This window comes from Sinohyriopsis cumingii, chromosome 5 (assembly GCF_028554795.1).
Source record: "Sinohyriopsis cumingii isolate HCF-2022 chromosome 5, ASM2855479v2, whole genome shotgun sequence".
Taxonomy (NCBI): domain Eukaryota; kingdom Metazoa; phylum Mollusca; class Bivalvia; order Unionida; family Unionidae; genus Sinohyriopsis; species Sinohyriopsis cumingii.
This window is the reverse complement of record NC_142965.1, coordinates 38,215,585-38,242,914: the sequence shown is the minus strand read 5'-3', so window position 1 is coordinate 38,242,914 and position 27,330 is coordinate 38,215,585. Positions and strand designations below refer to the sequence as shown.

Sequence of the window (27,330 nt, the reverse complement as noted above, 5' to 3'; positions counted from 1 at the left end):
TGCTTCTCCTCCTGAAAGGAACGTCATATCAGTATGGAGTTTTCACATTAAGATTTTCATGTTGCTTTGATGGTCTTCAATTAAATTTGTGCTGATCTGATATCCAATATGACCGTTACATTGGCCATCTTTATCGCTACTACTCCTAGGTGGAAAGTCACGTCAACATAAGGTTTTCACCATAAGACTTCGTATGGTGTCCATTTTGGCTCTAAATGAAAATGGCGCCGTTCTGACATCCAGTATGGCCAACATGGCAGTGATCTTGCAAAACTGTATTGCTTACTACTACTCCTGAATGGAAAGTCAAGCCGACATAGGGTTTTCACCAAAAGGCTCGTTATGATATCTAGTTAGTCCTGAATGAAAATGGTGCCGATTTGACCTGACATGTTTTACTGCCACCATGTACATACTATAAATCATGTCACTGATTCTTCTGGCTGGATATCATAATAACATGGGGTTTTCACCAAAAGTCTTCTAATGATCTCTTGTTTGTCCTCAGTGTAAATGTTGCCGGTCTTACATCCAGAAAGGATGTAACAGTGGTAAATTAAAAATAGTGTCCCTCTAAATTATCAGAGATGATTTAGATACTGAACAAAAAAATTGTCTTATTTTGACTTCCATGGGAATTCATTTCTTTTTAATTTGTGTATTATATTATTCTCCTGGGTAAAATAATGCATGTTAATGGCCATGCAAGTTCCGTATCATGATGATTATTCCATTACATTGTACTTGTATTTCCTTATGTATAGTGATGTCTGTCTAAGTAGATAAATAGTCAAATATTACTCTTAAATACTGATTTCACAATCTAATTTTATTTCTCAGCATTATCCAATGAAAAACGTTACTACTGTCCTTTTATTTATTTTCTTCTTGATTTCTGACAAATTCTCAACTGATCTAAAATTATGGTGAAAATGAGTTGTATGTCCGAACCGTGTTGGTCTGCGAAGGATTGTAAATCTCATGGACTGGAAACACAACTTTATTAATTTAATCTTGGACTTATCACTTGTACTTTACACAATATTCCATAAAATATCAGACAAATGTGTAATGATTGGCACATATCTGACAAATTTGTTATGATTTGCAAATATTCAGAGTCAACGCTTAAGAGTATTTTTGTGTATGTAAACTCTTTGTTGAATAATTGAAAACTGTAAAATATATGCGATGTATTAGTGTATGCACGAAGAGGTATGTATATATGAATTGAAGCATTTGCGCATGAATACCGTTTGTATGTATGTATGAAACTAATACAAACAAACCGCCGTAGTGATAAGAGTTCTTCATCTCGTTTTCCGATGATTATCTGATCGCTTGACTGGCATTAAGTAGAAAAACGTCCTTGCATGATTGTTGGCAACAAATAAAAATCTTTACAAAATAGTTAGATTTTTATTTTTGATTTGTTGCAAAACAAATGGAAGTAATCCTTGAATACATTTGCAAGAAAATATCAAACTGTTAAAAAAAATGAGGTTGAAGGAAAAGGAGCATTTTTAGAGATTCGTATATTTGTGTTCATTATCAAAACGGAGAGGAAAATTATATGTAAGACAAGAAGAGATAAACGAAAAAAAAATTCCTTGATTTTTTCTTCTTCTCTTGTTTGTCTGGTTGTACATAAGGTATATTTGTTTGGTCTTTTACGGCACAGCCACACAAATAAGCTGATCCAATAATAGGATTCGATCACGAGTCCAGCAAACTAACCGTTGAGCAACCGCGGCATCTTGAAAAGATGAAGAAATAGCTGCAGGGAAATTAAAAAGTTTAAATCCCAGAATAAAGAGGTAACCATTGTTGAATGGAAGATGTGCAGTCAGTAGATGGGTTTTTAATCAGAACAAGATATTTCACTGAACTGATTCATATTTAATTAGTGAGATGACCAGATTCAAGTATCATACTTGACATTGCATCAGAAGCCATCTAGTGCTCTCCCTGAAGAGCTGGAGCTAGCTGGGCTGTAAGATAAATAAATAAATAAACATACGTACATGCATACATACATACATTCATACATACATACATACATACATACATACATACATACATACATACATACTTAAGCAGGTATTATAAGGTAAATATTTAATTAAAATGAACAACGTTCTTTGATGAAATACGGTTGCGCGTATTCGATAGAACTGATTGCTCCCCAGTAACAGCCTTCAAATAATAATAATAATACCTACTCAAATAACTATTGTCTGATTGTAATTTATGTCCTTTATTTTTAAAATAGTTTGGCCAGTATAAAAGGAAGATTGTTCTTGTTTCATTAGTTTCAGATTGTATTTTTGATTATCCAATGTCCAGTTTCAGCATACGTAATATAAAACTGCCACTTACATGTTTGTTAAGAAACGTGATTTTTAAAAGATTGAAAAATAAAAATCGTACCGTTTTTACTTTTAAATCAGGCAACAATTAGAATTCGTCTCATGAAATTGTGCACAATTCTTTGAAAAGGAATGTCCATGAAAATACGATTAGTCCCCCTTAGGGTGGTAAAATATTGGGGTAACGATTTAAATAGTTCATACATCCTTTTTTGACAAAGATGCACATACCGAGAACTCCCTCGAATCTGCTTTCCAGGGAACTGGAGTGAGTCACGAAGTGAGCGGCTAGCTGTTGAACAGATTGCTTAAGGAGCTCACCAAATCTCGAGACAACCTGAAAATAAAGGTTAGGGTGTTACTGTTACGTGTTTAATCTCGAATAAACACACAGAAAGAGTGAAAACAACAAGCTTTTTAAAATTTAACAAATAATTTATTTTCCTGCAAAATTCTGTAAAAATGAGAAAAAGGAGAAGAACTTACGGTTTCAAGAATCAAATCGTAAAATAATCTAGGAATAATCCACGAATTAAATTACAAAAGTCCTAGTAATGAATGTTCTAATAATTTCAAATCGAATCCTGAGGTAAAATCCAAGAAGGATGACGATGACGTATGCTGTAGTCAGTACTGTTCTTATCTACAGTTCCTTGTAGAAATACAAATAATGGCACTGCGGTGTTGGAAATCCAAATTAAATTTATAAGCAATATCTTTCCAAAATTTCTGTGTGAGCACTCCTCAAAATATTTCCAGAGAATACAGAATTAATCCTTTTGAAATCCAACTGATCTGAAGATAATTAACTCAAAATCTGGCAACAACAAAGAAAACAACTTGATATTAAGTGTAAAAACCCGAAAACTGAGAAATCTCTCTCTACACATCACTATTAAAACTAACAAATGCGTAGTTATGGAAAAGCCAGAATTGCGAAATCAAGGGGGGGAGGGAGTCACGTTATCATGTTTATATCACGTGCACATAACATGGCCTTGATTAGACCAATGATTTTATTCCCAGAATAAAAAGGTTTAAAAAGTGTTTACTTCTTAACCCACGTAGTCCCATCATGACCTTGACAACAACCAATCATTTTAAAATAAAATAGAACTTTGTTTACTAATTTTGAACCCAGATCAGAATTTAGATCAACACCTGTTGTTTATAAACTAACAGTCAAGATCAAACAATTTTCTGAAAAAGTATCATCTCTAGTGAATAAATATACATTACAATAGCATGTAAGAAAAATCAAAATTTAAAACTGACAAACAAACAATTCAATTAATATATATATATATATATATATATATATATATATATATATATATATATATATATATATATATATATATATTATATCAGATATACGTAACAGTTACTATGACATTGTAACACTTCCTTTTGATTATGTCGTACATAAATGTGATATATAACTTTATAGCGGTAACATCCTAGTCATATCCAAACGTAGCATTTGTTTTCTCCATTCATTTGCCTATATGTTTATAGTCGAAGCCGCTATGGCTCAGAGGTTATGTTCCACTCCACGGATTCGTATTTTGCAGAGTTTAGAATTTCTACATAAGATGTGAATCCGGACATTTAAACAATCTAGTATTTCATGCTTGTGCTAACGTAAATCAGTTTTGTGTAAGCATTTTGTATTTAACAGATGCTGTTTATGTCTAGATCAGTATGATTACCACAGGATTCGAATCCAAAACTGCGTGCTCATAGTGAGTGACAGCTTTTGAAAAGCAAAAATGGGTATCAAAAGTATGAGATTAATAAAAAGTTTAGCCAAACAAATTTTCTTCAAACTTTGTAAAGACAAAGGCAGATTCAAGTGTTTAAATTTCCATATGAGTGTGGCTGTGGTAAAGCACATTTATTAGAACGGAAAGAAAGGGCAAAAATACCTAATGTCGGCTATTTTTGACGCATTTTTGCTAGTTCACAAACTGCAATTAAACTGGTGCTTCATAACTCTGACTTAAATATACGATAAAACCATCAGCTAGGCAGATAGAGAATTTGGTTTGTAATCATTATAAATCCAAAAGATCTCTGCATAGGACATTTATCACAGCAAAGATTAAACATCATGCAGACGACATACGTGAGACGAGTAAAATGTTGTGAGAACTGGAGTGCAACCTTAAGGACCGACGTGGATAATATTGGTTATATTACTTTATGCTATTTAGAGTAAATATAAAAGTAAATTAACAGAGATAAACGACATTCCACCAACACCCCAATATCATCAATTTTCACAATTGTCGCTGGACATAAGGTATTGAAACAATTTATTTCAAAGAAACATATATTAAGTAAGAAGTTTATGACATGATATTTTTGATACGTGTCACAAAATATGTGTGTGTGTGTGATTTGGATTGTTAACGTAGCTTTAACAATTTTTCAGTTATATCGCTACGATGTCTGCAGTGTGGCAGTTTATAGTGATGTCTAGCACTGGGGCATCATGCCGCAGACTCATTATCCTGACACCAAGCCGACCAGACCTAACATTAACCTCTTAATGCTGAGCGCCTAGCGAGGCATCTGTTAGTACCATTTTTGTAAGTCTTTGGTAGGACTCGGCCGGGGATCGAACCCACGACCTCCCGCATCCGAGGCAGACTCTCTAACCACTAGGCCACCGGTGCGGTACATAAAATGTGGTTTGTACTTTTTTCATATCATTATCTAATGAGGCAAAAGGTCACGATCATCTTCAACAAGGAACCGTGATGACGGAACCTATTATGTGCCAAAATAAATAGAAAAAACTGTGATACTGTAGCAGAAATACTTAGGCTAAACGTTTTTTAAAAATATCAAACGTTTCTATATTTGAATATTTAATTATGTGGACATTACATTTTCCACCGAAAGTAAATCATACTGTATACATTCCATTTACGCAGCTCTAAACGAAGCATTGGACTTCAGTAGGTTTTCAGTGCAAAACTACATAAATTCTTCAAAATCACCAAACCGACTCCGTGAATATTAGGTAATTAAGAAGCAAATTCTTAAAAAGATAAAATTTATACCTTTTATTTTCAAGAAGAACCATAGTTAACAAAAAGATGAAAGAACCTATTTCTCGAGGCTGCAAAGACGGTTAAAGATCCTTAAGGCTACTCTCCACTTTCATATTTTTGCAGAAGAACAACTTTTTATATAAGAAGCCAGTCCCGACGTATGAACAATAGGTTGCCCAAAGGAACGAGGTCAGAGACTGAGTTTTTCCGCGCGATCAAAAAGGATAGGTAAAACATCTCTATCTGCTATCACGCAAGCAACAGTAGGTCGTACACAACAGTACACCAATATTATTTTAGCCCATAACCGTGATTTTAAATTAAGCTATTTCTTAATAAAGCCCTTTTAAGAGCTATTAACCCCCAAGAAAATGGCCACTAATATAAACACACATGTAAGCAGCGAGGCATTAATCAAGCAATTTTTTAAGACAGAGGAAGAAGAAATTGAACAAGGACGCCTTTTTAAGGCATACCGTGACCCTTGGGCACAAGCAATCGATTTCTCCGAGGTAAACAGCACTGAATGACCTACCACAATGGAGGTCATAGCAGCCCTAGCTGCTAGAGGGATTAACTCTGAAAATATGGATACACTGTCTAACATTGGTGAGGGGAATTTTCATCCTATATCCCAAGAAGAAAGAGCTTCAATTGCCCAAAGGCAATATAATCCTGTGCGAGAGGGTAATCAAAGTGACCACCACCACCACCACCAATCACAAAATTAATACAAAGAACGTTTGCCGATATCTATGTGTCAAGATTTCCAAAAGAAATCCGTCTGGAAGTATTCCGTGAAGGATTTGAAAAAAGAACTGGAATACTTGTCTACAATACAAAATACGACACATATAAGGCAATCCCAGGGCTCTGCACCGGGAAAATTATTGTAAGAGTAAACTATCAGGATGCTGCACACATCCCAGAATTTTTCAAAATCTATGGACTACCGGTCCAAACCTGGTTCTACAATTGCCACATGGTACGCCCTTGTGGCAAGTGTGGAAAAAAGGGTCATGATAAATGGCGCTGCACTTACAAAAAAAAAACCAAACAACAGAACCAGGATGAGCTAGAAATTGACTTAGAAAATGAATCTGATGACAACTCAGTAACACAACAGAACACAACTTATGCACAGGTGGCAAGTGCAAACCCACCAACAACCAAACAGAACACACCAAACACAACACAACAACAAGAACAAGGATCAGATACAGAACAAGAAGACGAAATGTTGGTTGAGGCAGAAAATGACGAAACACCAACTATCACACCACAAAATCAAACACAAGAAAACTGTGACATGGAGACTAACACAACACCAACTAAACCAACAAAACCATCAACCTCAAGACGCAGAAGAAATAAACGAAAAGCAAAATCACCTAAACAAGAACACAAAAAAAACACAAATGAAGCAGAAAAAACGACACTTCAGACAACACCTATAAACCAACAGAAGCAACAGAGACACCAATGCCACAAGGAACAAAGAAAATAATAACATTGTTAAAGGAAATGACACAACCAACAGCACTTCTCCTCCCCATCTATGAACAACAACAGCACACGAACCAAGACCACAAGCATCAACACAAGCAACAGCTACACCACCAAACCATCACAACTACACAGCACCAAACTACAAAACTCCACCAACAAGCCACAGGAAACAAAAAGTGCCTGAGGGACCCCAAAAAGACCAACCAAAACAAAACAAACAAAACACAGCAAAAAACACCACCACCACCAACAACAACAACAACAGAAGAAAGTAATAATAAAATGACCATATAGTCACACATTTATAAACCAAAACAAATATAAACAATAGAAAACAAACAAACCTCGCCATATCATGGATAAAAAAGGAATAAAAATACTCTCATGCAATGTTAACGGTCTAAATCCAAACAAAACAAATAAATTAATAAACTTAGCAAGAAACTACGACGTCATATGTCTACAAGAAATTCACAATATAAAAAGAACAAACAATTTATTACACTGAAGTAAACAGAGAACCAACTATATAGAAAGAATAAACCGTCTACCGACCCAACCAGATTACTATTGGCAAGGCCTCTACATTTACTGGTTTGGTTTCTTAATTCCATACAGAAAGGATATTTACAATAACAACAAACTAATCAAAATAATCAAACCACCAGCAACTGTCTATAGAATAACTGAAACACTAAAACTATAAAAAAAATAACAACGTTCCTTGGAACCCCACCAATAAAAAAGAATATATGAAATAATTCGAGATTTAAGATTGCCAAAAAACAAAGTAGAAATACAAAACCCCCTTTTGAACTGGGATGAAATTTGGAGCAAATGGACAAAAATCAAGGATTTAAAGAAAAAATCTAACCTTTACACCTACCTCCACGATGCGTGGTGGACAGGCGAAAAAGCCTTCGAGAAAAAAATAAGAAAAATACCTAAATGCCCTTTATGTAAAAGAAATGTATGATAATAAAAAACACATAATCCTTTCCTGTGAAAAATTGGAAATAACAAGAAGAGAAGTAACAAATGAAATTTCCAAAAATATAGGACACTTCAAAGAAGAAAACTTACTATACACAGATATGATTGCAAAAAAAAATTTATAATAAAACAATAAACTTTATTTTAGACGCAATTGATCTAAGGAGACTTAATATATGGATAAATGACACCTAAAACCCGTTTTGGAATAGCCAACTATAAGATGAGCTAGCTAAACAGCTCCAAACAGGAGTCTGCAGCGAACACAGTAGCAGTAACACATGAATATGGAGCTAGCGACGGAAATAATCCCAGCTCAAGTACTGAGTGCACTCCAAGGACTTTGACTTAAAGTTGCCACAGGATGGAGTATAAGAGCACAAGTTAAACAAACAACTCTGCTCTTAGTATGGGAAAACGACATAGAAGAAAATAATGGGCCCAAGAGAAGTAATAGGAGACAACGTAAACAGGCGGAGCGAAAGTAGACCCAGTTACCACGTGGCTGAAGTGTTGCGATTCAACAAGTGAACAAACTAAAACAGTCTACCTCTCCCACTACTACAACTCAAAGGGCCATAACCCGTTAGTAACACAACAACAACTGGCTGTAATAATAAATCAAGCTTCACAAGCTATTTCTACGAACATTCTCAGCCAAATCCAGGCAATGTTGGCAGACGATCCCGAAGAAGTTGAAACTTCCACGCTGGCAGCGGACCTGGAGTATCATCATCTAGCGGCGATGAAGCTGAGGAACCCGCACCATCCAAACTTAGTGATAAAAAGGAAGGCTCTAAATTCCGGAAAACGGGACTGGGAAAGGCAATTGATGATATCAAAAAAGCGGGCCACTTCGTCAATGCAATCCAATACATTAATTGGCGCTCTCTAGATACCCAGAAACCACGACCGGAACAGTGGCATTAAGGAGTCAGACTTTTGAGCCAATTCTATTTTGAAGCTTGCTCAGAATTTTCCTTACACCAGCTGACCGAAGCGGCTAAATACATCGCAAAACTCCACGGTTACGCCTTCCCTGAGGAAACTAACGAAGAAAGCAAAACAGCTCAGCTATGCAGGGAAGCAGAGGACAGACGGGGAACGTTTGCCCAAAATCAAAAGCCCTTTTTAGGGCTACTAAAACTGCCTGTAAATATTTTATAGGGATCCATTTTGGCTTGGTGTCCCTCCTAGATCAACTAATTTTACATATTCAATTTGATCTGTTTTGGTACCGCCGTTTAAATTCTTACACTTAAATTTTTACCATACGTGACTCAAACTGTTATAAGTCGTTTAGACTTGACCGACTGGTTTTTAATTTTAACATTTATGTACACTATGTACACTAAATTCAAACTTGTTCGTAAATATTTATTCAAAAATTACAACTTAATTAATTTGATTAAGTGAAGAGGTGGCTTACACATTATTGGTATATTTTGTCCACTAGTAAACTGGACTTGATTCGAAATAAGTACGGGCTAGCGTTTCAGGAAGTACACAGCGTTCATGGCTGGCTTGCCGAGTGCCTTTACCTCCTTCACCATGCTCGGACAACGTACATGTGGCAGTATGTGGAACGATTTCCACCTGCCACAAGACCAGGTGTCCTAATGTGACGTCATCGCTGCCGACCAATCTTAGCCGACGTCACATACTGCTTGGGTTGACACCTGGGACTTTTCAATGCATCTGAACCTTCTTGTAACATGAGTTGTGTGGTACTATTCCCTCTCATGTAACAGCCATTCAGTCAGATTGTTAGGGACTTATTAGTCCTACAATCTGAAGGCTAAATTAAATAGTACCCTATGGGTACATTAAAGCCTGGGGGATGTGGCTTTAATTCCTTCCCCCAGAAGCAATTAAAAAGATGCCGGTGGCATCACTAACCAGTTGTACGTGTCCCTAGTTGGACGAACACCACTTTAATTGAAATAGATTAGATTAGAGAGCTCCAAACAAACATGTATTCAATCACGTCCGCGTGATTGAAGAATTCAATCCCTTTTGTGAATAACATATTACATACTAGCTAAAAAGCAACAAACTAAGACAAACACCTTGGAAGAGCTATAAAATTAGCTATCCTAAAGGGAACCAAGGAAATATGTCTTATATTTATAACAAAATATACACTTTGACTGCCCTTTCGCAAAAAATATCACGGTTATGGATCTAATACAGAAATGAAAAAATAACAAAAATACAAGAAGTACTGGGTTTTATGCCTTTCAGGCGCTCAAAAGAGGAAAACCCAGACCCCTCCTCCCGTATCTAATAAAACAAATAAGACAAAACACTACATTACAAAAAACATTATAATATAATGTACAGGTACCAAGGTACTGTACAAACACTAAACCAATAAACAATTAAGGTAATATATATATATATATATATATATATATATATATATATATATATATATATATATATATATATATATATATATATATATATATATATATAATTTTCGACAATCTGGAACACATTTATAATTTGGAAAATTCTGCAAAAAGTATTCACAGTAGCTCCAGACCGTCTTTCGAACTACACGATTACATCTTTTGGCACATGTAATCGATGCAACCAATGCACCCTCCCAAGACAAGCAACTAAACTATATACAGCAATAAGAAACTGCATTATTCTCGTGATCTTACTACAACACAACTACTCCATCGATCCAAAACAATCTTGAGCCCAAAATTACACACATGTTTTCAATCACGTCCGCGTGATTGAACATTTTAATCCCTTTTCAGAAAAGAAGCACACACACACACACACACACACACACACCACTGCGGAACTAAATAAACAATAACAACAACACAGTCCCCAATTATTAACACGACATGTAAATCCAACACTTATACTCAGACCAAACATACTAATTAATACAACAAAAAGGGGCACAATATACCTTCTAAATTCAATATAGCTATTAAACAAAGAATCGTGGCGATAAAAGACCAGTCGGAAAATCAAGATCTAAGGCAATGGAAATCGAGTCGAAACAGAACAGCAAACTCTAGCAAAACACTACAACAGCACAAAGAAGAAAGAAAGAGGGTATCACAGAATGAAGAAGGAGTAAAGAAGAAAACGGACATCGACTTTCAAATTGCCAATTTATATGAGGTTCTTCCTTTGGCTATTGAAGACCCCTTTCGATACAAGCTCTAAACCCACAACCCTAACTCGATCCTTTGTATACCACCAACAAAATGAAAACCGAAAGTAAACACAGTGTGACCCAAACATGTATAGGGTGCCTGACACCCAGCTGATTGTCAACATTTTGGAAAATCAAAAGTACACCATGTACACCAAATTCCAACTTTAATTAAAAATAGTAATGAAATTACACAACTCAAAGGATTAGGAAAATTACACGAGTGACTTACACACCAGTGGAATAGATTTCTGTCCACTAGTACAACTGGACTTGAGTCCCGCAGGCCCCTTGTCTCCTTTCCTTGGCCGGACATGTTCATGAATTAAAAAGTGCGACATTCGCACATAAAAGCGGGACTGTAGTGGCTCCATTCATACAGTCCCGATCAATTGAAAACCTCGACCTTAGAGATTTAACCAGTCGCGAAAGCACTAGTTGCGTAGGCGACTTAAATCCTTTAATTGATTGATTGAAAGAAGCGTCAAGATGATTCAGAAATGAAAATCTAACTACAAAAGGAGATGTTTTCCATCACGTCCGCGTGATGGAGGGTTTTCAATCCCTTTTTGTACATGAGATGCCAAGGTACCTACTCATATAACCAATACATAATATAAAATAAAATAAATTTTAAGCAAATGCAAATATAAATTAAATACTCTTTCCTAATGGAAAAACCAAATTAGACCAAACAACAAGTGCTATGGCACAAAATATACCAAACCATTGATACATATAATAAACAAATAAATTATGCTAAGGCATAAAATAGACACGAGCAACATTCACTTACAAACAGAAAAACAATGCAGTATAGACACTTTATTATTTTATCATTTGGATCTAATGGCAAAGTCTATTTTTCAAAAATGATAAGCCTTAAATAAGGAATAAAAACTTTGATAATTTGACCTAGATAATGCCGTCCATACACAAATATGGGGACAATATACAACATCAACACCACGAACAACACACATTGGACTTTCCTGACTCTGGCAGAGTCACTATTATAGCAAACAAATAAGCAAATAAAGGGGAAAAAAACTACCTCAAAGTTTATATAATTTTAGAGGGAGCTCGTACTCTCTTAAGTTCATGTGAGAAAATGGAAATCAAGCCCACTGCCAGCCCAGGCAAAGGGAAGATATTACATTTTCTCCAAACCTCAAAGGGATAATTAAACCAATATCATTTGACTAACAAAACAAAGAGTAACCCTGCTAACAAAATTTGACTATTTTATTATTTTATGACACAAACACTTATAACACATTGGTGGGTGGACAGGGAAACCCATAGCATACAACACTATTTGGAAAAAACCAGGGTGCCACTTCTGTGTCCTAACCAACCATGTATATTGGGATGGGACTAAGAGGTGTTAACACTTTTTACGGGAGCAAATCTCCAGCTGTGGAGGTAATGAAATTTAAGTATTCTTTATTACTATTCTTTTTATATGACAGAATTGTTTCATACTTTAGATGTTTTATAATTTATTCTAAATTCTACAGAGAGTCAATACCTAGGTTATACAACGCCATATTAGAAATACTGTTGTCTGGTTCGATTTAGCTATTTGTTGTAACTGAACGGACAAACTGAATTTAATTATACGCTGCATGCATTGAACGATTAATGTAATGGGTAACGAATTCATGTGCGCGCATGCGCAACATATATCAATGCAGAAGTACTTAACCGTGTGATATGTACGACACGTTTTAGTTGTTATAATTATAGCTGCCTTATACATGGTTTGATGTGGAGTCACAGAACTCTGTGTGGTTTCTTGTGACGTGTACGCTGTGTCTGGTGACGTTGGTTCGGAAGAGTGTACTGGTGTTCTCGATGCGAGGGACCAAGGCTTCGCGACCATCGGGTTTGTGTTAAATGTGAGGGTTCTCGAGGGATCCTTCAACGGACTGAGAGGGTCGGACAATGCGTGGGCGCTTCTCTGACCATTGACTATATCGAGTGGAACCGGAGATATATCTTAGACGTCAAATGGGCGCCACGATAGTTATATATGTGTTCCATGTTGTTGTTTTCACTATTGCTATCTGAGCAAAATTACATGCATTTCAATATCGTTATATGAACGATACATTCAAATTTACATGCATTTCAGTATCGTTATATGAACGATAAATTCATAATTACATGCATTCCCATTTCAATATCGTTATATGAGCGATAGTCATAAATTCATAGATATCCCTATATCCCTTGGTGTCTAATAAGACTTTGTTTATATTGGGGTGTAGATCATATATTTTTATTTTGTTGATCGCTGATAGGACTTAATTCACGTTTGTTTGAAATTCCATTCGTTAAATTCATGTTTGAGTTTTTTCGTTGAGTTACTTGTTGTTGATAGTTCCATGTTAGTGAACCTTATAATTTTCCTTATCTTTTTGTTTATAATGGTGTCAGATTTGTTAATATTTAATTTGCCTTTATTAATAAACATCTTATTAACGCAGTTGCTTTGGGTGTCTTCGCTAATCCAGTCCCAACCCGGCTTCATCTTGTGACAATTATCGTTTTTTCTTGGTTTACCCACCTGTTTGAGTTCCTCAACCTTTGGTGTGAATGACTGGAGGAGAGAGTTAGCTAGGTGATCAAGTTCAACAGGAAGAGCACGTTTGTTTCCATTTAGGTGGAGGGAATTGGCCAATTGAGCTTTAAGTCCGTTAACCAGTTGCTGAAGAAAACTGTCTGCACCGGCACTGTGCTGGGCTAGAAAATGTTTAATTATATATAACCTCATTTGCTGTAGAAACACGTTCACTTCACTTCAAGATTATTCAAATTCATTCAGTTCTGACTTATAACGGTAACTGGCTTCTAAAGTTTATTTTATATGAAAGGTTATGATTGACTTGACTAAGTAGAATCAATAATTTATTTAGCATATTATAGTATATTTTCTGTGCATGCTACTTCCATATAGACTGATGATAATCGTGTTCCTTGTGTTAAGTAATTTTGCAATTTAACAACAACTTTATAAACAGCTTTAACGTAATGTCCGGATTTATTACTAAAAGCATGAACAAACTTTTGTCAGAACTATTTTATTTGCTTTACTGCTTACCAAGAATTTCCAGTTTGTTTGAATTGTCCAATTCTACAACTCTCTACCAAGAAAATAATCTATAGACTGCGTGGAGAGCCTTACACTGCCTCTGCTGTTAAACAACCTAGTCAAAGACCTGCTTCAATTCTCAAATTTTGTGGCGTACTTTTCGTCCGACGGGTCAACATCCTGCACGAAGCTAGCATTTATGTGGCTACTTACCGACAACATGGTCAACGGCTTGTCCAAAGTGTGCAAGTTGCTCGCCACCCAGGTGTGGCACAAGATTTGCAAGCTCCTGAAGTTTTCCAAGGGCACCAGAGAAAAATCTCTGAAGCCCGTCAACTTCGTGGGTCAAAAGGTTCTGGGCGCCACTTTGAGCGTTTTGTAAAGCCTGAGATAGTTCTCCGCTGTTAATGGTGGACAATAAAATAGCAAGTAGTTAGAGAGAATATTCATTTTATTTAAGAAGTTCTCAAATGACATAGATTCTGACTAATAAACTCAACTCTACAAGAAACTGACTAAGAATGTATTAAAGTAAATTAGTCTACACATGTGTCAATGCTTTAGTGGATTCTAAATACTCCGACACTAGTTTTGAGAAACCCGTAATTTGACTCCCTCTCAAGAAAGTGTAGATGTGTCTTACTTTTTTGGACAATCCTGGACAGTAACTTTACTCCTAACCCTCATTTTTGTTCAGACATGCTAAACTTTGGTTAGTTAAAGTATATTTGACGAAATGAAAGATGGAACAAAAGGATGAATGTTCTTATAATTAATTTCAAATCCTATTATTTTAAGTTTTAAATCGTACTGTTCAAAACAAAGACTTGTTTATGTTCCTTATTTCGAGATACAAATTATATACAGGTTGTAATATTTCAGTTAATTTCTTGACAGCTCAAACTTCAAATGATTTTACATCAAATTCAAATATGAAAAAAAATATAAAGAAATACTTATAATAAATAGATTTGACATGAACCGTTCAAATCTGTCGACCTTAGCAATACCCGGTCAATTTAATTTTAGTAATCTGTCAGATAAAGCGTTGCATTTCGTGTTAGGGAGAGTTATCGTTAAACATAAATGTGAAAGCTGTAAATGTAATTGGTGAATCGAAAGCTCAACAGAACCTTATCTCGTATGGGTGTCAGTGAGATATATATTTTGTTGGAGATCTCTGTCTTAATTAGACATCGTAAAAGACTTGAAAGTTTCTGAATGGATACGTCTCTATGTACGCCACACACTTATTCAGAAATAGCTTTCAAAGCATTTTTCCTTTCAAGTGCCAATAAAGAGGAGATGCATTTCCAAAGTCTTTTATCATTTCTTAAAATGTATGGCATCCCCATCCTTACCAGACTGGTCATTGAATCGTCCTTTATAAGGAATTCACATATTTGCTTTACCTATGTCAAAACGTACATGTAGTATCAAGAAATTCATCTATTGGTTATGAAAATTCATCCCAATCTAGGTCACGTGCCACCTATTTTCTATTGTTAGCGCTTTAACTGAGTAGTATCGCCATTTAAAGTATTTAAGTCGTACAGATGTGCTTAGAGTTTTGATACGATCGACTGTTGATTATTTTCAAGATACCTACATGAAATGGAGTTGGGGTGGAATCCAACAAACTTGCTTACAGACGAAGAAAGGAGCAAATATTAAAGACTACCATATATATTTGTATGTAAGTTGAGACGAACTGCAAATTACGAAAACTCGAATCTACCGTAGCGCAATGTGTCGGCAGATTAGGGTCTATGTCGTTTGTTCTTCTAATGAGGCCTTATCAACTGTATAGATCCAGATCTGCCGGCGCATATGTGTGTGTATGCAATTTGAAGTTGACTCTGATCCATACTAGACTATATACGGTACTTACAACAAATTTCTCTTTGCTGGTGCTGGATTTCCGGTCCCATGGAGGACGTTCATTGCTCCAAACAGCAAACCTGTAAGGGATTTTACTTGAATTTAATTTTTTTTTTCATTTGCATTTATGTCACTACGGGATTAAGACATTTTTGCGCCCTGTTTTTTTGTGTGTGCATGAGTGTCATGTGAAATGATATAAGAATTCCTCGGATTTTATTGAGCGCAAAGTTAGACAGTTTGATACAGGCAGAACTGAAGACTTAAAGGGTAGATTCAGAGAGAAACAGATTGATCACAGTAACCACCAAACAGATACATCGTTACATATAGAAATGCGGTCTCAGAAACATAAAGGGACACAGACATTAGACAGACGGAAAGACAAAAGTAAAACACCCACGGCAATGACAGAGAGACAGACAGTCAGACATGTGCATTACTTTGAAGGCCTTGACTAAGCAGCTGGCTTCCCGTCGTTTTCAAGGATGTCAAGAGCTGAGTGCCTAAGGTCTCAGCTGTAGGTTTCAACGTGTCAATGGTAGTTTGGAAAGCCGAAGTCAGTTTGTCTCCCAGAGCTTTAAGATCCGACACGAGGAAAGCATTGCTTCCTATCGCCAACAGCAGACACAGAGTCAAGGCAGGAAAATTCATTCTGAAAATGTTTAATTAATAAAATAGTATTAAATAATTGTCCTTTTTCAGCATAATATTATAAATCAAAGTAGATACAAACTGGACTATTCTTCCCAACATGTTACAGACACATATAAAGATTACCATTGTCAGGACGGTTCATTGTAAAAGGTTGTGATAAAGACTTCGCAATCAAAGCAGAAAGTATCGTTCTAGCTATTGACAAATTATATCTTAAAGACTGAAAAGTGTCCTATTTTTAGAGACGTAGTTATTAAGTATCGTCACTGATTTTTCTCTAGAAGGTATCACTCTTATTTGCAACCAACCGACGAAATGCGCAGGCAGTGGCCCTCAGTTTGAAAATATCCGTTGACTTTTATGACGTAAGTTCCATTTTTGACCTTGAACCACACAGCTAACCCGGATTTGTCCTCAAACACGCGTGACAACGAGTTATTTTTACTTTTCTTGTCTTAGTCTTGTTATCTCTAGTAATTTGTCACGTGACTCTTTCATGACCTTACAATGTTCAACAAGATTTCCATGTTTGAAATTGAAGCAAATAATAGAAAATACAATAGTAGTTGTCTTTTTTCTCAATGATGAACAAACGGGTGAGATAAATAAACATTGTAGGTGGTTGGAAAAATGATCCAGGAATCCAGTCTCTGAGCTACATTATTTGACTTTTGACTGGCAGACCCTCGCAAAGGGCAAATAGCGTAACCCCGTGACTTGGATTTCATTGTTCCGGTTCCAATCCCCTCGCAGATTACATTAATCGTTACATTAGGCATTACCCAATCATTTCTGATTGTATATAGATCACGAAATAAGGATTGGTATATCAGACTAATACATGTATGTTGGAGCAGCTATTGACATTATAGAAAGTTAATTTTTTGTTCACGTTAAAGTGGAAAATGTTGTTTGGTTGTTAAAATATTTAACAGGTACGGGTAAATTCATCATTTGTACTCATTTTATTCATTCACCATTAATCAACATGTCGAATGAGAGATTTAAAAAAACGAAATTGTGCAATAATATAATGATTTTGCAAATCTTTTTCAAAGCTTTATTAAAGGGAGCATTATTATGTTCCTCCTCTTGAATTTACTAGTCAAGAATAAAATGCTGCCTTCTCCAGTCCCCTTTTAATACCACTTTTTTTATTGCACCTTATTTCCTTGTCCATGATATAAACAAAGTTTTAACAAGGAGCGAACATTTCATCTTAGTTGACGAATTTGAGATTTGTGATGAGAGGAATAAACAGCAATAAATTATATACCTTCTCTATATAAAAAATATAAAAGAAAATGATTCCAGTTTCAAATTGTTTGAAATAATATTTTTATGGTTATTTGCAAGTTTCTTATTTGTCGATGCAAGTGATATTCTGAAAGGTATTGATCCACCATATAATCAGATGCAAAAACAGTAAACTTCGCCAACATGGAGGTAGTAGCAATAAATAAAAGAAAAGATTTATCTTGTAAGACAACGCAATCCTGATGTTGGAATCGTTACCATTTAGGCAGTCATCTTAAGTTTTAGGTAATTTAGTCTCATCGATGCAGAGACAGAAAAGTTCACCAGGAGTGCTCATTTCCAAACCTAATTAAGAAGAAAAACTCCATGTTTCTGGGTTTTTTCCTCCAAACCTTGGAAATGGGCATGAGTTAAAGATTTTACTGAAATCATTGCCATAAATACTGATCTTTGTGAATTCAAGAAATTTTCAACATGCTCGTCAATTGAGTGAAATGTCTCTTAAGTGCATTGGGATGGCTGTGGACTTTTGCCTTATATGACACCATATCGAAATATTAATTATAGGATATTTCATGATGCAGTTAATATCGGAAATGTTACATGGGTTTATTGATATCAACAATAGAGTAGTCGTGTAATAAAAGTCATCTTTGCCTGCATATCATCCGTTCACTTCAAACAAGGTTGAACAATTTACATTGATGACCATGAATCGCTAGGTTTTTTTTACTTTATTTAAAAGTTTTAGTGTTATTTTACTTTAAATACTTTTTAGAGAATTTTTCACTAGATAAAAGTTAAATAAGATATAGGTCTATAAGAGTTGATAAAATATATATCTTTTAAAGAAAGAAAAAAATGTTTTTTAAAAATTTCTAATCTTTGCAAATGAGACAGGCTGTCCAAATGTTGTCTAGCTTTGACAAAATTTCATCCACGCACGGCTGTTTACGTGAAAATACTACAAGACATTAGTCTAAACGGTGTTGCTTTTGCGTTAGGAAATACTGTCGGAATCGAAATAAATAAATACAGGTTGACCGTATATTAAATTTTTCCACAAACTGAGAAATTGAGAAGAACCTATGCGGCAACATGGATTTAACATGAAGAATGTAAGTTTTTTAATTGGTCGGTCAGGTCCAGTGGTACATTGTCATATTTTGTTTACATATACGATATTAAAAAAGTATCCTTCGTTATGTCACTGAAAATAATTACCTTTATGCATATGTCAATTAACCAATGCATTTTTGATCGAATTTAGTCACAACAGTATCTTTAAAATCGACCAAGAGAAGTATTGACACTATATATTTTGATGGACCCTTTCTTCCGCTTTTCAGATATTCCTTATAACTTAAAGAGTGATCATCATCGAAACATTTAAATAAGAACGGTTTTTACCTGTACGGTGAGATTTAATCCCTTCGCTCTAAACCGCGGAATGAGAATAATTGTGTTCATTTGATTTGTATTTATAACAGACCATGATTGGATAAAATAATATCAAAGGTCGCAGGTCAAGGACAGTCATCTCTGCCCTTTTCGTGATATCACTCCACGCTTTCATACCATCCCTGACATATTTTTAGAACAGGTAAAGCGAGATAAGGGCAAGCACGAAGGGCAAGATTGCCAACTAAAATTATTAAGGAGTCATTTCGGTATGTTTCTACAAAACGTTATTTTGGGATTGTTATTAAAAGTGTTCATTGTTCAAGAATTATATCCATAAATAAGATTATAGAGATGTTGAGACAAACTTTCGGTCCATATACGTATGCGTTGGAATCCTTAAAGAAGTTTTTTTTTTTAAATTCTTTTATTAACACCATTACTTTCTCTCTAGATAATATGGTCTGATAGCTGTATGTACTAGGAATTAGGTTTATTAAATTTCTGAAAAGTTCTCTTCAAATTAATATTTAATATTACCATAAGTATTATGCTTTTGATAACACTGGTAATGGCACAGAGAAGAAATGAAATAATAATAAAATTTTGATTTGTTAACTCAAGGATATTGTATTTCTAAGAAAGGAGATGAGAAATGTATCAGATTTAAGAAAGTCCTTAGCTTTTCATGGGCAAGTTACTTTACTCTAATTGCTCGGCACTTAATAAACTTCATGTATTACTGTGTCATAAAACACCAGCCCAAGCCATATAAGTAAAAAAAATCTGTATAGGATATGTGTTTACTAAAACGGTATCTAATCAGTGACACCCGCTAAATATTTAATTAAAAACTAAAATTACCTTTAAAATCTAGCAATAAAAAGATCATGAAAAATTCCCTAATTTGAGTCAGACAAATTGAGATGGTGAGTGAAACTGGGGCTAGATCTATTTCAAAATATATTTATATATTTTTGCAGACACCTCATATCAACAGTACGTTTATTTGTGTGAGCTTTCAAGAATACAAAAGGAAGAGGGACACAAAATTTCAGGTAGTGATGTACTTTATGTTGTTGTAAAGTCTTCTGCACAGACACTAGGTTTGAATCGTTCACACTTGCGAATTATTTTTCCTCAAGCTTTTTGGTACAAGTTTTTTTATGAGTAAGCTTTAGCAGGAATCATTTTTTCAATTTCCAGATATAATTTTGAGGAGTCAGAGTATGTTTATTTGTGGATCGTCGGTCTATAAGAGTTGCAAGTTCTATATCCGCCCACGCCGACCTGGACCCAGAGCCGGAGAAGGGTTTCCAGAATGACCGGACCTACTCCCCGCCCCCATGCTAAAATAAAGTAAACACACACACTTACATAAACTTTCCACTTGAAAATTCATCATCGTTTTTTGTGCACGTTTATTGAGTATTTATGCTCACTCTGAGTAATAAATTTTGCTTTCGAGGAAAGTCAGGGCCTTTTATAAATTTTGGAAATCACGACCCTTGACCTCATCCGGCAATGGAATCGGCTACCTCTGCGTCTCTTTGAGAAGGGCGTTTAGCTCCCATTTTTCGGCATGATGTTATGTGCTGCAAATACCAATTAAGAACAAATCAATACTTTAAGATATGCATTTAATATTGTCTTCAAATTCTGCCAGCTTGTAACCACAAAAGTCGCATTAGAATGAGATACGGTGCCATACAAATCAGCAAACAAGTGAGATTTAAGCGTGAGAAAATCTTGAATGTGTGTTGATACATTGATAATTTGCACTGACAATACAGAATCTTACAATAACTACACTTTGGACTTCCGTTTCGGGCTGTTACACTTTGGGTTTCAGATTCATGCTCTTACACACTGGGCCTTAGATTCACACCATTACACTTTGGGACTTCAATTTCATGATCTTACACACTGGGCCTTAGATTCACACTCTTACACTTTGGGCTTCAAGTTCATGCTTTTACACGCTGGGCCTTAGATTTACACTATTGCACTTTGGAGCTTCAAGTTCATGATCTTATACACTGGGCCTTAGATTCACATATTACACTTTGGGCTTCAAGTTCATGCTCTTACACACTGGGCCTTAGATTCACACTATTGCACTTTGGGCTTCAAGTTCATGCTCTTACACACTGGGCCTTAGATTCACACTATTACACTTTTGGCTTCAGTTTCACGCTGTTACACTTTTGGGCTTCAAGTTTATGCTCAAACGATTTTAAGAATAGCATGCATGATATCCCTTTCGTGAACTTTCATTTTTATTTTATTTGTTTAATTCTCGAGATACGTTGTTTTTAATATGACTTATTTACTCGTCGTTGTCATAACAAACGTAATTTGTCAAGATTTCCCGAACATTTGGTTTTGGAGTGGAAAATATTGCAGCAGACGCATACGTAGGTTTCTGAACAATTTTGAAACTGGCCTGTGAAACTCTCTCTCTCTCTCCCCCCCCCCCCCCCCCGCATGTTTTCAAATCCGAGTCCAAGTATAAGAAAGAGAATCAAAGTAGTGATAAATTATTAAATGTGTTTCTCGCGAAACCGAGTTATTTCTCTTTTTTGAAGCTTTTGAACTCCAGAAGTTCATAGTCGCTCTGGTGGCCTAGTGGTTAGAGCGCCCGCCTCGGATGCGGGAGATCGTGAGTTTGATCCCCGACCGAGTCATACCAAAGACTTGGAAAAATTGTACTAACAGCTGCCTCGCTTGACGCTCAGCATTAAGAGGTTAGTGTTTCGACTGGTCGGCCTTGTGTCAGTATAATGTGACTGGGTCGGACATCAAACTACATGTCTGCGGCATGATGCCCCAGTGCTAGTCATCACTATAAACTCCCACACTGCAAACATCGAAGCGATATGACTGAATTTTTTTTTAAAGCTACGTTAAAAATCCAAATCACCCACCCACCAGAAGTTCATACCTAGTCTTCGAGGCAGTCTGTTATTCATGACAGATAAACCTTACTTTATTTTTAAAATGAGTGTAGTACACTATAAAAATAACAATATAAAATTTAATTTTTGTCGAATGAGATATAGTCCTCTCAGGTATCAGACAGGTAATTTCTTTTTTCTTACTGAATAACCGGTAATTTAATTTCCGCGGTACCAATATTTCGCGCTTTCCATCTTACCGAGTAACAGCATTTTAATTTCGTGTTACTATGAATCAAACATTATCGCCTGGTTTAATATGTAATATTAAAATCATTTATAAATTTCAAGGATAAGTTTTTCTGAAAAAGTATAGCTCCTGATATTACCGAAAATAAAATCTCGTGAAAATAACCGTCGTACATTAAGCTCGTCATGTTTTCAGTATGCACGTGAAAATCATATTAAAGAGCAAAACCTTAAGGCATATCATAACCTCATTTGCTAGATACGTCAATATTATTGCACCAGATTTTAGCATAGGCTGCTATTCAAGTATTTCGAACCTTTGAAACCATTTTTGTCTATTACTAGCATTTGCCCACGGGCAAATGAATTTCACATTTTGACTACCCGAATAAAATGTCACTTCTCCTGCCAGTTTTTGTAAGTGTCAAAACACTTCTTTACGTCTCGATATTCTAAGATTTTTATCTTTTAAAAAGTAAATTTAAATAAAATCATTGCATGTTTCAACCAAGTCAGTGTGCACCATGTCAGGGATTGGATTATTCTTTTTACATAATATCACGATTTATCTTTTCCAACGGGCAATCTACATCTATGTTTGCATGACAACTCTCTGATATATGACATTGATAAGTCATGTCCAATGTGAGCAAAACTTCGCCTCTAGATTTAAATTTTTATTATAATTTAATTGGTTAAATGTAGTTTATACTGGCTGCAATGACATCATGTCTGGGCAGAGAACCATAGTAGACAAAGAGGGGCCCAGCAAGGAGCCTTTTAAAAAAAATTAAAATCCAGAGGCGAAGTTTCACTCACATTGGGCATCATTTTTCAATATCATATATCAGAGAGTTGTCTAGTCACATTTTTCAAGAGAACAACAGATTTATTTTGAACAGGGTCAATTTTGCAAGCTCTTTACACATATGTATAAAAAAAACCTGCTGAATATATATCTATAGTACTTTGTATTAGTACACACTGTTTGCTTTAGTGAGACAAAGCTTTGAGTTAGGTAAACTTTTAAGTTCAGGTAAGAATGTCGTAAGGTACGTCCTTACTGAACTTTCTTTGGAAATTGTCACGCACTGTTCTCTTAAAATTGATAGAAACACTTGCTGTTTCGCATAAGGCTAGTCTATATGTATGTGTATATGTATTGGAGTTTAATGGTGCGTCATCAATACAATAATGGCTATATGATTCTGATCAAAGTAAAGTTCTACAAATGTAAATATATAAAATTGCAAAACAAAACATTTACTGAGATAAACCTTCCATAACTCGGCTGACACAATTCTCGCTCGACTTTTTTCAGTTTCTGACCTAGTTAACTGCTTCCTTCTAATTAAACAAAATATCTATTTAATCCTTTTATCATCATGAAAATAACTATATCATCATTTTATGTATATACTTTGGTAGAAGAAAAAAAATATTATGTATGGATAATTCAAATTTACTTGTAAATAAACAATTATACATTACGTGCACATTTAAAGAGTAATTTAGGTTGGATAGATAGATAGATGGATGGATGGATGGACGGACGGACAGACAGACAGACAGACAGATAGATAGATAGATAGATAGAATATTGACTATATAAAATAAATATGGGTGGAGTAATCAATTCAATTTGTATCGCCTAAAACTTCGTTGTAAAAGTCGTCGTGATAATCACTTTTAACTGTCATATTTGACGTTATGGTCTCTTTTTGCCTCAAAAACCACCAGTCGGACTATTATTAAGTTTTACTACGTCTCAATGAAACATTCCTTTAAACACCACGAACTTAATACTCCACATTGCATTTCAGTGCCAACTCTTCTTTTCACATGTCTATATTTCATGAAGAAACCCTGTAAGACTTTCACATTTACATCTCGGTCATATGGTCTTCTGTTAGAAGTAACTCGTACTAATTCTTTTATTAGTCTAAATACTTTTTTCTACGATGACCCCACTGTGGTAAGTTTATTAGACTTGATTCAATACTTCACTAAAAGAAAAAAAAAACAGAGTAATCTACGCCTGAGAAGAAAAACAAAACATTTATTCTCTCGCTATTTTCCGAATATCAAAGGGCTTATTCTCTACCTGGAAAGAGAGGAATGATCTTTTTTATCTCTCACTATTTCCCGAACATCAACGTATTGTACCGCAGACTGTCTTTTGTTTTATATATTTAATTTGTATCGTGTATTTAATTTGTATTGTGTATTTAATTTGTATTGTATATTTAATTTGCATTGTGTATTTAATTTGTATTGTGTATTTAATTTGTACTGTGTATTTGACTTTTGTAAGGATCATTTTGCAAACAACGTATTGCATTGCTACTTTTGTCTCTGATTATATTTTAAGATAGTCATTACTTGTAGGTAAACAAGTTTATTTGGATCGGAGTTCATGATTTTAGTTTTCCCTTGGAAATTCCTGGTCTACCTGATATTTGACATACTCTTTACTAAACTTTAAGTTAAAGACCTGAGCTTATTTACAAATTAGAATGTTCTGGAAATTAACTTATTGTGTCTTAGATTTTATATTAAGATTGTTTGCACTATAATTAATTATCTGTATTTTATCATAAGTGGTGGATTCAGTTTTTTAGTTGTGTTCAGTTATTATTTGAGATGATTTATTTATTTAAATTATTCATTGAAATTACAAAATGCCCATTACTACTTTCGGGCTCAATCACTATTTTGGGATTATTGTGAATTCATTGAGTGACATTTTGATTATAGCATTGTGATACAACAGCACTATTCCAGATCAATTAAGGTTGGAATTCACTCAGACCAACACTAGAATTCATTTGGAATACTCTATACTGTTGGACTTTTGACAGAACTTTTAAAACTATTTTTTGGGTGTTTAATTCACAATACTGTAAGCTCTTTTTAAATGTTCACTTTGTATTCTTGGGAAATAAATTATTTGTTGAATTTTACTAAATTGTTGGTTTCGCTCCTTCCTGTTACTTTACTTAAGACCACAGAGTTGTAATACTTGTTCAAATCACCGCCACTATTCCTCTATCCATGTACTGTATTGATTGATAAATACTCTGAAATAAATCAGGATGAAATTCCAGTGCAAGAAAAAATCGTATCTATAGTTATCCGGAGTTAAAGCTTGTGCATACCACATACTTATTAGTGGATAAAAAATAATTTTAAATTTGAGCAGGCTGTCTCCAGTCGTGATTGTGCTAGGTTTGTTCATTTTCCTGTATCATGAGTTGTTAATAACGGAGACGGAAAGTTCTCTTTTCTTCAATAGATGAGTAAAGAGTTGGCAGTGGCGTATCAAGTGCATATGCAACCCCCGCAAGTTTGAGGGTGTGGGGTGGGGTGAAATTATAGCTACTATACTGAGAGCTGAAGGAGTGGTGCAGATTGAGTAGTTAGAAAAGAAGAATTAAGGGACAGACCATTTAAACTGCTGAGTGTGGGGGGTTCTTTCCAACCAGGATATTTTTAATTTTATCTCCAGTTATTTTATTTTACCACCCAACCCCGCTTGTAGCATTGATATAATATATAGATACATTAGTATATGAACTAAGATTAGTTATTCCATAAAATAAGTTACATAATTAAAATCCGTCTATCCATCTGTCCGTCTATCCATTAATCCATCTATCCAAACTTCCAGCCGAAAGGGTGCGTGCTCGAATCCTATCGTTCGACTAGGTCGGGTCGGCTCCCACTGTGTATCCTTGGGCAAACCACTTTACTCCAATTGTATTGGTACTTAATAATCTACTGGTGTTAGTGTGTCATGACCTGTTTATCTGTTTATCTGTCTATCGATTTGGCTTAGATGGAGATTGGTATATGCTATCTCTCGAATGGGCGGAGATGAAGATTGGTATGTGTTATCGAATAGGCGGTGATGTAGATTTGCATGTTAAATTATCTCTTGAATGGCCTCAGATGGAGATTGATATGTGTTTAAATGCATATTAGAGATTTTTTTGTACAGTTATGTTAATAGCATTAGAAATTTTACAGCTGAATTTGTCTGTCCGCCAATTCAGCCTTATCTCTGCTTCCAAAACAATGTGCCTTTCGATGGTTTCAAATTGGATAGTGTCAGACAATTTTTTTTAGAGCTTTATGATCTCTCGAAGGCTGTACCAAAATTGGCCTCGCAAAATGTCATTCAAAGTGAAGACTAAGACAAAAGCTACATAATTATATCAATTATTTATTCTGTCATAATGCGAAAATATCCATGAATGTTGTCTAACCTTCCATCTATCCATATAAAATATACAAACTCATGCAACCAACTGGCATTTATCTGACAACTAAAAACATACAACTAGTATTTTATTAATTTTAAAAAGGCAGAATTCTAGTAAAAGTGAAAGAAGTCAACGTTTAAGAATGGAAGGTTATTTCGAACACGAAACTAGAGAAAGAAAAGGAGAAATAATTTTATATTTAAATGTAGTACCAATCACTTAAGTGTCGTTCTCATCGACCAGAATATTTAAGACAATAGAAAGCAGAAGGAACAGTTCTGGAATAATCTTGTCGGAGCCAAAACAAACGAAATAATCTTAAAATGTTTTCGTAAATTTAATGTAATCTATAATCTTCAGCGAATTGAATATATGGTTGCATCAGGATGGTTCTCACTTGCTATTTTCATACACGACCTGTAAAATTACTTTTCTTTTCTTTTCTTTTTTCTTCTTTTCTCTTCTCTAGAATCGAATGTTCTTTCTTCTATTACATAATATTTGAG

At 35.0% G+C, this 27,330-nt stretch overlaps 1 protein-coding gene across 1 annotated transcript; it reads right to left on the bottom strand.

Moving 5' to 3' along the window:
* Positions 1 to 1,884: 1,884 nt before the first annotated feature.
* On the bottom strand, positions 1,885 to 19,534 carry LOC149798972 (uncharacterized). Its single transcript, XM_089957884.1, has 7 exons — positions 19,423 to 19,534; positions 16,542 to 16,753; positions 16,109 to 16,178; positions 14,431 to 14,618; positions 13,693 to 13,868; positions 2,601 to 2,706; positions 1,885 to 1,991 (listed from the first exon to the last, which is right to left on the bottom strand). Exons 2-7 carry the CDS (start codon positions 16,750 to 16,752, stop codon positions 1,957 to 1,959), a joined length of 786 nt encoding a protein of 261 aa, XP_089814010.1. The 5' UTR covers position 16,753; positions 19,423 to 19,534; the 3' UTR covers positions 1,885 to 1,956.
* Positions 19,535 to 27,330: the final 7,796 nt, after the last annotated feature.

Excerpts from the sequence above, each read along its gene's own strand:
- LOC149798972 (XM_089957884.1), bottom strand. The coding sequence starts at position 16,752 with ATGAATTTTCCTGCCTTGACTCTGTGTCTGCTGTTGGCGATAGGAAGC. Across the intron at positions 14,619-16,108 it reads CCAGCAAAGAGAAATTTGTT|CGGAGAACTATCTCAGGCTT; the intron begins GTAAGTACCGTA and ends CACCATTAACAG. Across the intron at positions 1,992-2,600 it reads CAGATTCGAGGGAGTTCTCG|CCCAGCTAGCTCCAGCTCTT; the intron begins GTATGTGCATCT and ends TTTATCTTACAG.